Here is a 16,051-nt window from a genome sequence, read left to right as displayed (position 1 = left end):
CCTATAATTGCCAAGAGAAAAGCTTCTGGGTTGTTTTTTTACGAATGTTATCTTAAACATCTTTTTCAGTTCATTATATATCATTTCCCAGTAAGCTTTAACCTTGTTACAAGACCACCACATGTGAAAAAGGTGCCTTCTTTCTCTTTACATTTCCAACACTTATTCGACTTTGATTTATACATTGTGTTAGGTACCATCTATATAGCATTTTCATATAATTTTCTTTTAAACCATAACACGCTGTAAATTTTATATCTGTATTCAATAATCGTTCCCATGTTATGACCAATATCTATTGCCCAATGTATCACTGAAGATTTCATTTGTTCATCCTTTGTCTCCCATTCCAATAACATTTTGTACATTTTAGACATCACTTTAACATTACAATTTAAGAGGTTGCTCTCTAATTGTGATAGTTGTTCCTCAATCCCCCACTTCATATCCTTTTAAAATGTTTCCTTCAAATGATGATATTGTAACCATGTTGTTAACATTCCTGGTAAATCCTTAAACTCTTTTAATTTAAATTCTCCACCTTTCTCTCTTAGTAAATTTCTAAAAGTTGCCCAACTTTCCACCATATTTTTCTTTTTCATTGCTATGGCTTCCAAGGGTGAAAGCTAAAGTGGTATTTTAGTTTCCAGTATTTTTTTATATTTATCCCATATGCTATACCATTTTTTCACAATTATATGGTTTGTAAAACCTTCATGTACTTTCACCTTTTCATACCACAAAGAAGCATGCCAACCAAAAATATTATTGTGAGCTTCTAAATCTAAACAATGCAGATTCTACAACAGCAACTGTTCCTTCAACCAGCACAGACAAGATGCTTCATAATATAATCTCATATCTGGCAGGGAGAAACCTCCTCTCTCTTTCGTGTCTATCAGTATTTTATATTTTATTCTTGTTTTTCCCCCCTTGCCAGATATAGCCAGATTGCCAGGTAATCTGTCTTGCCAATTGGCGGTATTGATTGAAACAAAATTAGCATTCTTGGTAATACATTCATCTTTATAGTCAACATTCTACCCAGCAACAAATGTTTAATTCTATCCCATATTTGCAAATTTCTTTTGACATTTTCCCAGGTTTTTTAAAAAATTATCTTTATATAGATTTATTTTCTTTGTTGTTAACCATGCACCTAAATACTTAACCTTCTTTTTGATCTTTAGACCTGATATATTTTGTAATTTATTTTTACTTTCATCATTCATGTTCTTTACCAGGAGCTTGGTTTTATCTTTATTAATTTTAAGCCTTGCTATTTTTCCATTTTTAAAATCTCTTCTAATGCTTTCAGAATCGACTCTATTGGTTCTTCTACAGATATGACCACGTCATCTGCAAATGCTTTTAATTTGTATTGTCTCTGTCCCACCCTTTCCCCTTTAATTTATTGATTACATCTTATTCTTTGCACCAAAACTTCTAAAGCTAATATAAACAATAAAGGTGACAGTAGACAACCTTGTCTAGTAGCTTCAGTAATCTTACAATAGTCAGTACGTTATTTACTATCGATTTTGCTGTGATTCTCTATATATATTGCTTTAACTCCTTTTATAAAAGTGTCTCCACAGCTCATATAGTCCAAAACTTTAAACATATAAAATCCCAGGAGACATTATCAAATGCTTTTTCTGCATCTAAAAACATTAAGGCTGCTTATTTTTCATTTCTCACTGCTAAATATTCTATTACATCAATTTTATTTCTGATATTATCTTTCATTTGTCTTCCTGGCAAGAATCTGGCCTGATCTTGATGGATTACCTTTTAATACATCTTACAACCTGTTGGTTAATATAACTGCAAAAAGTTTCTAATCATTATTCAACAAAGATATAGGTCAATAGTTTTTAACCAGCTCTGGATCTCTATCTTGCGTAGGGATCAAAGTTATATAAGCACGCTTCTAGGATTCTGGCAGCTCCCCTGTATTTCAGGTCATATTTATAATTTCCTTTAAATTATTCATTATTATTAATTAATTAATATTCATAATTAATTAATTATTATTAATACAGGTTTTTTTCTTTCTTTATTTGCCATACTAGTAGTTTCCCTGGCTTATTAGCTTGTTCAAATTGTTTCTGTTTTAAATATTTAATTTTCCATTCTGTTTCCTGTTTTATTATAATTGAATATTGTGTTTGCAATATATTAATGTCCTGTTTCACTATCTCTTTTCATGGGGAAATTATTAATTCTTTGTCTTTTCTTTTTATTTCTTGTAAAATTTCTTCTTTTTTATCTCTCTTATCTTTCTTTGGTACGCTCTTTGTTGCATAAAGAAACCCCGCATTACCGCTTTACTCGTGTCCCAAACCACCTTTAAATTTGCCTCTTGGTTTACCTTAATTTCAAAGTAATACTTTAATTTTTTTGCCCCTTTCCCTAATATTTCTTGACCATTTAATAAATTTTCATTTAGTCTCCATCTCATTGGGAAACTTCCCTGTTCTTAATTCCACTATTATAGAGTTGTGGTCAGACAATGTTCGTGGTAGAAAAATCTCTAGATTTTAAGTCCTTTTACCGTATCCAGATTGGTCCCAAATCCTTTTCTTTTAGAGAGGTTGCCGCTTTAATGACGGATCTCAAGGCTTCTTGCTGTAGGGTCTCGATCATGCCATGTGTCTGTGCTCAATCTCAGAGCCTCCCACAGCTCTTGCTGGAGCTTCAGGAACTCCGTGAGAACATCTACTGACGCCGCTGGACACTCCAGAACCTGAACTGAAAACCTTTGGACTTTTTTTAGAGAAGATGTGTTGCCCTCGCTACCTTCCTGTCTCCTCACAGCAAGCAGGTCACTCAGTGCGAGCAATCTCTGCCATGTGCCATTGCCCACAGCAGACCCGGAAGTCCTAAAGCAGTGTGATTTAAATACGCAACAACTCCCTCCAAGAAAAGCACATCAGGATGTGCAATCCACGCGCTTGTATCAGAGTGAGTGTACTGCCATTTCAGCTTTTAGGAAACTCTTCAATCACATTTCTCTGAACTGCCTTGACCACAGTGGGGTGTCAAGGTTTTCTTTCAAATAATGAAAACAGATTATCCTAATGAGCTGATCACAAATCTTGCTTTCACAAAATCTCAACGTTTGAAAAGGCTTTCATTATGTTGTCAGACTCTTCATATCCATCACTTTCTTTAGAGCTTTGCAGATTAAACAAAAGGGCAAACAGGTTGTTTCTTCATGCTGGAGTGTTTGGAAAGAAAACCCCCCCTTAACATTTTGAAGTTTATTTAAAGCTTAGATATGCCTACTGGCACCAAAATGGATTTTAATATCTATCATTTATCTATCTATCCATTTATGTATCTATTTTTAAAAATCTTTTCTTAACGTGTTACAAAAATAAGTCAACAAAATTCAAAGAAACATTGGAGTACCATGTCAATTCCCAACCTCTCTACATCTTCCCATGACTGTTGCCCATTATTTAACCTGTCTCCATAGATCAGGGTTAGGAAACCTCAAGCCCAGTTGCCAAATGCAGCTCCACCCAGGTCTCTCGATTTGGCTATTGGGATTAATCCCAGTCCACACTCCCTTTTGGGCAGCAGTGTAGTGGCAAAGTCAAATATGCAGGGTCACTTCATGATAGTCACTGCAGACATGTCCCCTCATACCTCCTCTCCCATCTAAGACTATACAAGCTTCTAACATTATTTAATAATCTTATAATCATACAATAATCATAATAAGGGATGCACTGCAACAGCAAACACAGATCTCTGTGTGTTGCCTTTGAGCTAGATCTACTATTTCTGTGCACATTCATGGGCAAATGATTTGGAGTGCTCCAATATCTGCTTTTGGAGTGACTTGCATTGTGTTTCCATTGACGTTCCAATGTATGAAACGGAACTTGCACACCATTCTCTTGAAACTGAAGCACTGTGCATTTTCAGTGTTCCTAAACGTTTAGCTTTGGAGCATACAGAACAACTCCTCTATGGTCTCCCCACATTCCTTCTCCAGAGTGACCCTAGAAGTCAATCCTCAGTGGCTGTCTCACTGCTTTCACTCTGAGACCTCTTCTCAGTGGCTCAAAAGCTCTCCTTTCATGCTGATTGAGCACCTCCAGGACACTGGAGGCAGGTATATTGCTGCAGAAATAGCCTTTGACCCCTAGCAACTGCCCCTCTGCTCTCGCGCCACATCTCTCACTTGGTCAGCATCCTTCTGAGTCTTTTGCCTCCCTGGAATTTCTTGAACTCTGATAATTATTGTTGTTTGCCTGGAGTCTCCTCTCTATGGTGAAATGTTTTGAATTTCTTTTGAATCTAGAGCCACTCTTTCCAAATTGGTGCCAATGCATATAAATTAGCACACATGCACATTTTATTCAAATCTGAGTGCTTTTTTGGTGACCAGCCTAGCTTCCTCCACATGGGAGAATGAAGGCTACAAGTGCCTAGTCAGTGTGGAGTGCCAGGAGACTTGGTTATACATTCCATGCCATGCCCTAAGACTGTGCACCAATCACTTTCTTGTGCATTGATCATATTTCAAAGTAGCAAATGCCATCCTGCCAAATTGTGTTCTCAGAAGTCCTCTGTGAGGAGGGTTAGGCTCAAAGACCAGCCAGTGAACATCACTTCTGAGTAGCTGTTGGAACCAGATCTCCACCGTCTGGGGAGGACCAAAACAGCCTGGATGTCTGTGAGAGATCAGGATTGCTTTTCTTGTTCATGTAATCAATAAAGCAGTACCAAGCAGTTGCAAATGAGCCTTTGTGCCTCTCTTTTAGCTAGTCATATTTGTTTGGTCCATTTCCCTGTTAGGGCCAATTGTCAAACTCCTTTGAGCCAATTTGATAAGGGTGCCTCTTCCAAGTCTTTCCAAAATTGGCCTATAGACAACCAGTTAGGGGTTTAAATGAGATATCTGCCTTCTTTGCCAGGTTGGATGGCCCAGGGCCAGAGACACCATCTTCTTTAGTTATTTGAGGGGGCCTGATCTGATATCCAGGAGCCAGGGACAGAGCCAAATGTCCTCTGAACATCGAGGGGGCCCAGGCCCCTAAAAAAATTGGGGCCTCCAAAACTGCTTTGGTCCCTAGGAGTCAGTGCCTATGCCCAGGGGCCAAGGCACCAGCAAGAAGGAAAGCCAGGAAATCCCTTGGAATGGACCCCGACTTTCCTGCCTGGTGCAGGGCACTGCTTTACAAACAGCTTCTCAGAGAACATGCTTGCAAAGGAGCAGCTGCAAAATTAATCCTTCCTGCTTTCGGTAAAGGAATGCAGGGCAAGGGAGAGCAATGCCTCCTTCTTCTCCTTGCCTCCTGCCTGTATGATTAATTAGGGTTTTTTTGTTTTTGTTTTTTAAATGGGGGAAAGTGGTTGAAACTGGCACATCTATACCAGACTACTCCTTTGAAGCAATGAATGATTAGGCCTGAAGTTACGCTAAGAAAGACACCTTTTTTATTTAGCTGCAGGTCTGCTTTAGGATTTGTATGTACTATATATACTAGGGACAAAGGTTGTGTTCCCCCTGACTCTTAACGCCCCCTCCTTGCACAAATACACAGCCACACATAAGGGACACAAAACAAATAATGGCATCTGTTAATATGGGGAAGTGCTTCTCTTTTCTGCCATAAGAGGGAGCCAGGCCCACGCAGAAGTCTGCGACATGGGAAGTTAGTGAACACAGTGAACTGCAAAGAGAAAGTGGTGATGTATAGTGGGGGGTGGGGGGAGAGGGAAAGGAGGACCAGAAATAAACCAGCAGGAAAAAGATGAGGTGAGCGTTGATCTTTCAGCTGGGAGCAACAGCCACTACACTCTGCAACAGCCACGACACGGTGGTATAAATGACTTCTCCATGTTGGTAGGTCCATGCCAGAGGGCAAAGATGAGTTTCAGATCTTGGTGTCAGCTTGGATTATGTGTGTGTTTTCGTTTGTGGGAGCTGGGGTTCGTGGCAAGGCGGCAGAGTTCATTTGTGGTGCTTGCTTGTTATTTCTATAGCGCTCTGGTTTTAAATACAAAGGGTGACTTAGGAGAATTGAAATGCCTACATTCTTTTGTGCTCGGTATGTTTTAGATTATCTTTCAATATTCATAGACATGTGTGGCTATGCACAGTCACATATAAAAGTGCATATGTATGCCAAATGACATTGCTAATCAGGCATCTTCCGGGTCTTAGGTCTCGGGGGCTCGCTTGGTGTGCACTTTCATGGACTATTCCAAAATAATTTAATGTCCGTTTACTGTCAGGATAAATCAGCACTCCTTGACTTTTGGGACGATTGTGAGATAGTGCTCCTGAGAGCAATGTAGTATTGGAGAGTTTAAATTAACAGAGCATGCTCAAAATCTGAATATTTGGGTAATTAATCTCCCGGTGCTTCCTGGTGTGCCTGCCTGGAGAGTGTGGGAAAAGAGTTTTGTGTTTTCCTCCATGCTCTCTACAGGGGAGGCTGCTTTAATTTTAAGGGCAGGCAATCTGAGGTGCTCCTGCTTGTCAATTTCTCTGCCTCATGCTTGGCTTTCCCTCCTCTGTGATTTAGGAAAGAGACCTCGAATATACAGACCTTTTCTTGCATGGCAATGTTGCTGCTTGCCACTCTGGGCAGGAAGGATCGTGTGCCGTCAGGGTCCCTGGCTCAGCATGCTGAAGAAAGAGCACCTGGGATCAGAGATGTAAACCCAGAGGTGGAGAACAGACGACCCTGAGGAAGCTGCTGTTCCTGGATGTGTTTTTAAGGGAGAGGCTATGATCTGATCTCTGGGATGCCACAATCTTGAGCTGTAGGGAGAAGGTGGATGCTCCTCAGAGAAACAAGAGAAAGTCGCTCAACAGTGAAGGACCTCAGCTTCTTAACAAACTCCAATTGCACATAATAGTCGGTGGCTGGGAAACTACATCAAGGGCCAAAGGGATCTGCACTCAGGTCTTTTCCTACTCCTTCCTTCCCTCCCTCCCTTCATCCAATGACGGCTACAAGACAAGCTGAACTTCTCCCAGATCTTTGCCAGATAATTGGAAATATTGTGCCTTTGCTTGGGATGATTTCATCCTGATGGGCCACTTTGACGGGATGTACAAAACGTGACTTGGGTGATGAGTACCCAAACGGGGACTGACTTGATGCACAGAGTTTACACACGAATCGCAAGGGAGCACTGAAAAGGAAGGAGCTCATCCACATCCTCAGAAGACTAATTTAGAAGGAGAGATCTCGAAAGTTAGGGCTGGTGGATTTTGCTAATAATAATTTTTTAAAAATGCACACCTACAGGTCCACATACCTGCCTACCCTACATACCGTCAGAAGATTATACCTGATGCAATGCAGCCCGGCAGCTGCGATTGTTGTCTTTTTTGCTTTGCTATGCAATTCAAATTCTCAATAAAGTAGAAAGGAAAATGTTCTTCCCTGGACAACACTAGAGCATCAACAGTCAAAAAGGTAGGACTTGGAAAAATTCTACTTTTCTTTCTTTTTTAAAAAAATAAGACAGATAAATTGTGATCTCTTAGGTATTGAATGTCTTAAAATGTAAATTTATTTTCTTTGCTTCTAGGACTGTGAATCTTAAAAACAATGTGGAACAGTGTGAGGAGCTGATTTCTGAATCTACTTGTAAAGCCAGAACTGACATTTTAAATTTTGGTAGCAGAAAGGGACAAAGTCTGAAAGAGTATGTATATAAAAATGTCCCGCCAATGGAAGGGATGGAAAATTAAATCGGAAACAAAAGCACCTAATGTGTTCTGCTTCAATAGAGCTGAAGGGCTAGTTAAATGGACACTGGACAAACTGAATCAATAGCCTATTTAAGGGAGAATCCATGTAGGCTGGAGAGTGATTGTGCCCCTGGGATGCTGAGTTTATTTGTACAGGACTCTGAGGATTTTTGTACTGGCCTGTTCTGCTTAAGAGTATTCCATTTTAGGCTGAAATTCAGGAAGGATTACTGGAGGGGGAAAACCATGACTGTGACAGTCAGTTTCAGATACTTGCCACAGAATGCCTGATGTTTCTTAATGAGATTCCTAAGGATGATGGGATCCCTCCCGAGAGCGAAGAGACTTTAGCACAATCCTTAGTGGGGGTCTGCCTGGTGGTGAGTAATTAATGGACACCTGATGTCTCTTCTGCAAGCTCTGCAAGGACATGAGCTGATGTCATCGCAAGCCCCCATGATATGATCTTGCCTTGGGAGGAAACATGATTTGGAACAACACCACTATGGACGGGGAAGGGATGCTTGTGAAAAGGGATTCCTGCTTTCGGATCCTCACCGGCTGCTTCCTTTCCTTGCTGATTCTTTCCACACTCCTAGGGAACACACTGGTCTGTGCTGCGGTCATCAGGTTCCGCCACCTGAGGTCCAAGGTGACCAACTTCTTTGTGATCTCTCTGGCAGTCTCAGACTTGTTAGTAGCCGTCTTGGTCATGCCTTGGAAAGCCGTGGCGGAGATAGCTGGATTCTGGCCTTTTGGGTCCTTCTGTAATATTTGGGTGGCATTTGATATCATGTGTTCCACAGCCTCCATCTTAAACCTGTGTGTCATCAGTGTGGACAGATATTGGGCCATCTCCAGCCCATTTAGGTATGAGAGGAAAATGACCCCAAGAGCAGCCTTCATTATGATCAGTGTGGCATGGACTTTGTCTGTGCTGATCTCCTTCATCCCAGTGCAGCTGAACTGGCACAAGGCTAAAACCACCAGCTTCTTAGACCTGAACTCCACTTTCCAAGGGGTAGCTATGGACAACTGCGACTCCAGCTTAAACAGGATGTACGCCATCTCTTCCTCCCTCATCAGCTTCTACATCCCAGTGGCCATCATGATAGTCACCTATACGAGGATATACAGGATTGCTCAGAAGCAAATCAGGCGCATTTCCGCCTTGGAAAGAGCAGCCGTGCACGCCAAAAACTGCCAAACCCCCGCTGGCAATGGAAGCAGCATGGATTGCCAGCAGCCAGAAAGTTCCTTCAAAATGTCCTTCAAGAGAGAAACGAAAGTCTTGAAGACTTTGTCAGTGATCATGGGGGTGTTTGTGTGCTGCTGGTTACCCTTTTTCATACTGAACTGCATGGTGCCCTTCTGTGAGCCCACCATACAATCCAAGGGAGCAGAACCGTTTTGTATTAGTTCTGCCACTTTTGATGTCTTTGTTTGGTTCGGATGGGCCAACTCTTCGCTGAACCCCATCATCTATGCCTTCAACGCAGACTTCCGCAAGGCATTCTCTACTCTCTTGGGATGCTACAGACTTTGTCCTGCTTCCATCAATGCGATAGAGACAGTTAGTATTAACAACAATGGGGGCATAGCCTTTTCCAGTCAGCTTGAGCCCAGAGGGTCCAGCCCCAAAGAATGCAATTTAGTCTATCTGATTCCCCATGCTGTTATATGCCCAGAAGAAGACGACATGGCAAAAAAGGAAGAGGAGGGGGAACTGTCTAAAACGTTGGAGAAAATTTCTCCAGCCCTATCAGGTATCTTGGATTTTGAAGCTGACGTTTCTTTGGAAAAGATCAACCCCATTACACAAAATGGTCAGCATAAAACCTGAGGTGTGAAAGAGCTAGCAGCCCATCGAAATGCGGAAGGAAGATTTGTAAGGTGTTTCTCTCTCTTTTTCTTTTGTAAGAAAGTGTGCTATCGCGAGAGTTTAAAGCCATCACACAAAAGCCCAGAGCTCAGTTAGCTGCTGTTTGACAGAAGCATCCAATTTAAAACAAAGAATTCCAACCTGCATAACATTGTATTTAGAGATTGTTCTATGTTGTTCATCCTGAATTTGAAACAGATCTAAATTGTAGATACTGCACAGTTGCGAAGGAAATGGAAAATCAGCTTGTTAAATGTTTGCAGAAACAGAACTGGGGGGAGGCTAACGAATTTTATTTATGAACAAAATGTATTAAGCTAAGTATGAGGTTCCTGTTTGACTTGCATAGTTGTATTTGAGTGTTCATAGGTTGCAAGTAAAGTTTGGTGACTTTTGCCAGGTTAGGTGGATGCCTTTATAAATGATTTCTGAACATCAATAGAGCCTTATAACAAGAGTGGAATATTTTTAATAGTAGGAAGACAATGTGTCAATACTGGCTTTATTTATTTATTATTTAAATGGCTATTTTTTCATATGTTAAGAAATCTAGCTTTATTTATCTTATTTTATATATGTCTAAATAATGGGATATTTCTGGGGTCTCATTCACTGCATTTTTGACCAGTTTACTAGCCAGCACTTTATAAAACAAACAAAGGAACAATTCTGAAAGTGAGCTTTGCCTGGATAACTATGTAACACATAGTCGTTCAAAACACAGGAGAAGCTGAAGAACGGAACAAAGTTGTGTGATGGTGATGATGCAATGTTCTTGTGGGGCTTTCTGTACCAAAAATATAGGACCAGAGTTGACTGAATGGCAAAATGCAAAAGTTGTGCCCTTATAAGAAACGAAACAAATTGCCATAAATTTATTTTGGAATTTCCTGTTATGTTGACTTTGCTTGAACGTCAGCATGTGAAACTGTATATAGTACACCTTATATATGAATACAACTTATAAGATGAATTGAGCTAAGAAGAAAACCATCTTAGTTAACCAACAGTGGGTATTTGTCATTTTGTAAGATAAACCACCCCTCTCGGACTTTTTTTTTTAATGTCAAATTTTGACTATTGTTTCTTGGGGGGGGGGGGAGAACTTCCCCTCCCATGTAACCAGTGAAATGGAGAATAGACCTATCAATAGCTATTATCCATGACAGCTAGAGCCTCCATTTTTTGAGGCAGTATACCTCTAAATACCAGATGCTGTTGAAAAACCACGAGGGAGGGCTCTTGCCCTTGGGCCTTGCATCTTGGAAGCATCTGTTTGGCCACCATGGGAAACATCCCACCCTCACCCTGGTCTGGCCTGTTGAGGTTTCCTTTGCTCTTATGAAACTGGTAATAAAAAATGAAGAGATAAATAAATATTGATGTCATCTGAAGCTGCACGATTTGCTACTGTACCCATTCAGAATGCCGGAAGTGAGATACTGCGATATAAATTCTAGCTGTCTTGGTTGGCTTCCCTCATGTAGAAAATAGTGCCTCATTCCTATTCTGGATGCCGACACAGTGAATGGAGAAGCAAAACCCCCCACTATCCCACAAGTTGCCCAATATTTCTTTTTTACTACCTACATAGAAATCAAAATTCCTGTGACATTCCCTTGAAGATATAAACGAAAAACAATGATGATGCCAATCCCACCAACAGACACCAGCATTGATGTACAAACACATTCCAAGAGAATAATCTGGGGGGTTCCTTTTGTGAGGGGAAGGGTAAGAATGTTAGCAAAACCCCAAACTTTTGCAGAAACATACTCCTTATTATAGCATTCATCCAGAAGTGTAGTCAGCAAAAGAGGACTGGGAGAGATCATTTAGAAGCCTAATGAAAATATACACCCTGAATCAGGTCTGTGTTATTTAAGTATTGTGAATGTTTTCATAATTCTTATTGCCTGTAAGCTGCTTTCATACATATAATAAAAATTATTTTGTGAACATAAGGTCAAATAAAGCAATTTACATTACGTTTATTAGATAAATCATTGTGTTTTATTTGTCATTGTGTTTTTAATAAGAATAACAATCTCTTTCCTCCTTTTTTGCCTTTGTAACCTCTTGCTGCAACAACTACTGAGACATTTAACTGATGGCGTCAGATTGGAACATATCCCATTGAAATGTTTATTTGTTTGGTGCCCGTGGAAACTTGAATTCAGATTGGGCTGATTTCTATCCTCCTTGAAATGGTGTGAGAAAAGTGGCAGAGGATCTACTTTGTATGCACAAGGTCCCAAGGTCAGTCCCCAGCTTTTCCAGGTAGGGCTGGGAGAGACCCCTACCTGAAATTTTGGAGCTACTGTCAGTCAGTATGGACAATACTGAGCTACATGGACCACTGATCTGACCTGGTATAAGGCAATTTCCTAGGTTCTAAATAAGAAGAAACCCTGTGGGTTTGTCAGAAAGAGCTGTTTGTGGTTTCTTCTCCCACAGCTATTTATTATTGCAATTACATCTATAAGCAAAAGAGTAAGCACAAAAAAAACCTTTAAGGTGGTCATTTAAGATGACCACACTTTTATGCCATCACCAGTGTTTATAATTCAGCCACTGCTTCATCTCTTTGCTTGGAAACTTCTCCCATTTTGTGGTTTCTGGTCTGTAATATCTCAGAGGTGGAGAATAACCAAAAATGGCTTGATTTTTCAGAACCTGATTGGCAATGCCAATTAAATGGACGCTGAATTTCATCTTCCAGTGGGTCAATCTTGTAATTCCAAGATTCATAATCATAGCGGGCATCCTGAATATGTGATTGGTTGTATAGTTTAGGTGTCTCAAGCAATGGACAAATCTGACCTCCCCCTGAGAGTTTTCTTTTGTTGGAGTTGGATTGAGAAGTGCTGTGTACTTCTGCTAACCTGTGATCCACTGAAGTATCAGTGCTGTTGAAGAATATTTGAGTCCTTTGAAACATTGCTTTGATGTTAGTGGGAGAACTAGTTGAAACCTGCAAAAACATTGTTGTTGTCGTCATGGAGGCTGTAGTCTTAAGAAGTTTGCTATCACAACATGTGAATATGACCACTAGCTGAAGGTAGCTTTAAAAGGGGATTAGACGTGCCCATGGAGGATAAGGCTACCCATGGCTACTGGTTAGGATGGCTATATATTTCACTCCATATCAGAGACAGTGTGCTTCCGAATACCAGTCACTGGGGATCATGGGTAGGAGAGTGCTGTTGTGTATATGTGGACTTCTCATAGCCATCTTGTTGGCTGTTGCTGGGAAAGAATGATGGACTTGATATAGAGTTTTCAGCTGATCTAGTAGTTTTTGTTATGTTTGTATGTCTTTAGTGCCTTTCCCTGACAGCTAAAATACAGTAATAACAGATTAAAACAATAACCATTTGTTACCCTTTAATGACACCCAAAATCAGGCAGTTGATTTTGTCTAATGGTAGGGCTGGCTGGTCCTGAGTGAGCCCTGCTTGCTCCTCAGGCATCTGATTGGCCAGTACTATATTGGATTCTTCAAGAGCATGATTACCTGCACACCCCTACCTGCAAGCCCAAGTTTACTTCGATGTACAATGTGAATAACATCCTTTCCCTGTTACTCCTAACTATAGGCAATACTAGCTAGATGGCTATGAAATACGGTATCAGAGGTGGCATGCACTTGTGGGATTTTCTGCCTCAGGAGCCAGTTTACTTGGCCAGCCTTGGGTGGGGATTTGGTATTCTGCCTCAGGCAGCAAAATATCTTGGGCTGGACCCTATTTGTTTTTTTTAAAAAATAATATTTATTAAATTTTTCAATAGAAACATACAAATACAAACAACCATAAGAACAAATACAAACATAAAACAACAAGTATAATTTCAAACCTTATTTTCAGAACCTAGTTTCCCCGACTTCCCCATACCTCACCGTTTTGTATTCTAGTATCATTATCCCATCAGCAAATCCATTCCCTTATTTCCCAAATTTTTTTTACTAATTCCATTCCTTTTCTTACTCGGCATCTCTGAAAACCACATTATTTTTAAACCCATGTCAATCTAACATTCATCAATCTTGTAATATTTATTAAGATAGTCCTTAAATTTCTTCCAATCTTCTTCCACTGTCTCTTTCTCCTGGTCTCGGATTCTGCCCGTCATCTCTGCGAGTCCCATGTAGTCTGTCATTTTCATCTGCCATTCTTCCAGAGTAGGTAAATCTGATGTCTTCCAATACTTTGCAATAAGGATCCTTGCTGCTGTTGTGGCATACAAAAATAAAGTTCTATCCTTCTTTAACACCACATGGCTGACCATACCCAGGAGAAAGGCCTCTGGTTTCTTCAAAAAAGTGTACTTAAACATCTTTTTCATTTCATTATATATCATTTCCCAGAAAGCCTTAATCCTTGGGCACGTCCACCAGAGGTGAAAGAATGAGCCTTCATTTTCTTTACACTTCCAACATTTATTATCTGGCAAGTGGTAAATTTTTGCAAGCTTGACTGGGGTCATGTACCACCTATAGATCATTTTCATAATATTTTCTCTCAAGGCATTACATGCCGTAAATTTCATGCCGGTGGTCCACAACCTTTCCCAGTCAGCAAACATAATGTTATGACCAATATCTTGCGCCCACTTGATCATAGCTGATTTAACTATTTCATCCTGTGTGTTCCATTTCAGTAGCAAGTTATACATTTTCCTATTTGTAGTCCTTTCCCTATGTGTCTTGAGATTAACTTGTGAACAGAGCTCATGCGTGTATGACCTGTTTGTGCCCGTCTCTGTACGTGTGGCAGGACCTTGCTTTCCACAGTTCCTGATCAGAGGGGGCCTACAGATGGAGAGTTTAGATCACACAGGCTCTGTCCAGATTTCATACTAAATACCCGCATGAAGAAGAGGTTGCTCTCTAACGTAGCGCACCAAGTTTGTTCAGGCACAGCCCTGCTGCAGTCAGTAATTTTTGACCATACAATAGGATACCTATCTGGCACTATATCTGACATTACATTGTAGAAATAATAACACAGCAGTGGGATTTCCTGGCTGGCTTTTAGAGTTCTTGAGCTTTGGCTGGTTCACCAGCTCAATCATTAATGAAGGGAAAGAACCTGGCTACATGCTCACGGAGGAGAAAGCTCTCAATGGCAACTTTGCCATGTTCTACCTCCACTCTCAGAAGCAGTATACTTCTGCATACCATTGAGTTGCGCTCAAATCCTGCTGGCAGGCTGCCCATAGGCATCTGGTTAGCCACTGTGAGAACAGGATGATAGACCATTGGTCTGACTCAGCAGGGCTCGGTCTTATGTCTTTTGGGCACCACTCTAAGACCTTTATTTCATTCTGTATTGGATTTGAAAATGTTTGTCTATAGTACCTGGAATTGTTTTTTATTGTATATACGGACCTGTTTTTATTGCCAATGTTTTTACCATGAAATATTTTATGGGAAGTGATTCATAAATGGAATTGATCAATAAAATGAACAAGCAATAGGCCAGAATAGATTACTGTCAAGCACTCTTTATGGGTCTGCCCTTGACAAGTATTTGCAGTTCAGTAACTGCAGCAGGTCCAGAACATGGCTGCCAGAAATTGGAATGGTTTAGTCTGCAGGAACCTCACAACACCAAGTCCAGAGAATCTACATAGCCCAATTCAAAGTGTCCACATTGACATATAAGTCACTAAATGACTTGGGATTCAATTATCTGAAGGAACACCTATCTCTGTGCCATCCTGCCGGGGCTTTAAAACCGGCTGGCAAGGTATTTCTTGTTATACCATCTCTAGGTAAAGCATGTTTCTCACTTACCTCAGAGAGGGCCTTCTCAGTGGTGGCACCCTGGTCTTGGAATTCTCCCCCCACCAGCTCAAGTGTGACTGGCACTTTCTTTACTCTGTTTTAGGTGCCAGTGAAAACTCAACTCATTACTCAGGCTTTTGGTGGGGAGGGATTGTGAGCAGGGGCAGCCAGTACTGGTTATGTTGCTGTAGAAACAATTAGGTATTTTGTAGGGAATTTAGTTTTGTTTGTGTGATATGATAGATATGTATAGCGTGCATTGATTTTATTATGTGACCCACCACCGCTGTGCGATGAACAGCAGGATAGAAATTCAATGAATAAAGAAATTAAGAAATATAATAGTGATGACTATGTTTTACCTCAATTGTTAGAGATAGTATGCTTCTGAATGCCTGTTCTCATGGAGGGAGAATGCTTAAGCCCTGCTTTGGGGCTTCCCATAGGCATCTGGTTGGCTACTGTGAGAACAAGATGCTGGACTACATGGGTCATTGGCCTGATCTAGCAAGTTCTTCTTAAGTTCTACTTTATTTCCTATTGTGCTGGATGTTGGAGATGGGGGGGGGGGGGGACAATTGCAGAGCTGAGTAGGGAGTAGGGATGGAGGAGAAATTTGCTTCAGTACCATATTTAAAGCTGAATA

At 40.6% G+C, this 16,051-nt stretch overlaps 1 protein-coding gene across 3 annotated transcripts; it reads left to right on the top strand.

Annotated features, from left to right (window-relative positions):
* The first annotated feature begins 5,732 nt into the window (after window positions 1-5,732).
* Window positions 5,733-11,608, top strand: DRD1 (dopamine receptor D1). Of its 3 annotated transcripts, none has more exons than XM_081849412.1 (3): window positions 5,733-5,866; window positions 6,552-7,454; window positions 7,570-11,608. In XM_081849412.1, exon 3 carries the CDS (start codon window positions 8,217-8,219, stop codon window positions 9,573-9,575), a length of 1,359 nt encoding a protein of 452 aa, XP_081705538.1. In that variant the 5' UTR covers window positions 5,733-5,866; window positions 6,552-7,454; window positions 7,570-8,216; the 3' UTR covers window positions 9,576-11,608. The 3 variants fall into 3 exon arrangements, with proteins under 3 accessions (XP_081705538.1, XP_081705539.1, XP_081705540.1); XM_081849413.1 differs by having other exon boundaries at window positions 5,740-5,779; XM_081849414.1 differs by lacking the exon at window positions 5,733-5,866 and adding an exon at window positions 5,965-6,071.
* Window positions 11,609-16,051: the final 4,443 nt, after the last annotated feature.

The sequence above is a fragment of the Podarcis erhardii genome, assembly GCF_964252035.2.
Source record: "Podarcis erhardii genome assembly, chromosome: 2".
In the NCBI taxonomy this organism is placed as follows: domain Eukaryota; kingdom Metazoa; phylum Chordata; class Lepidosauria; order Squamata; family Lacertidae; genus Podarcis; species Podarcis erhardii.
This window is presented reverse-complemented; position numbering and strand designations above follow the sequence as displayed.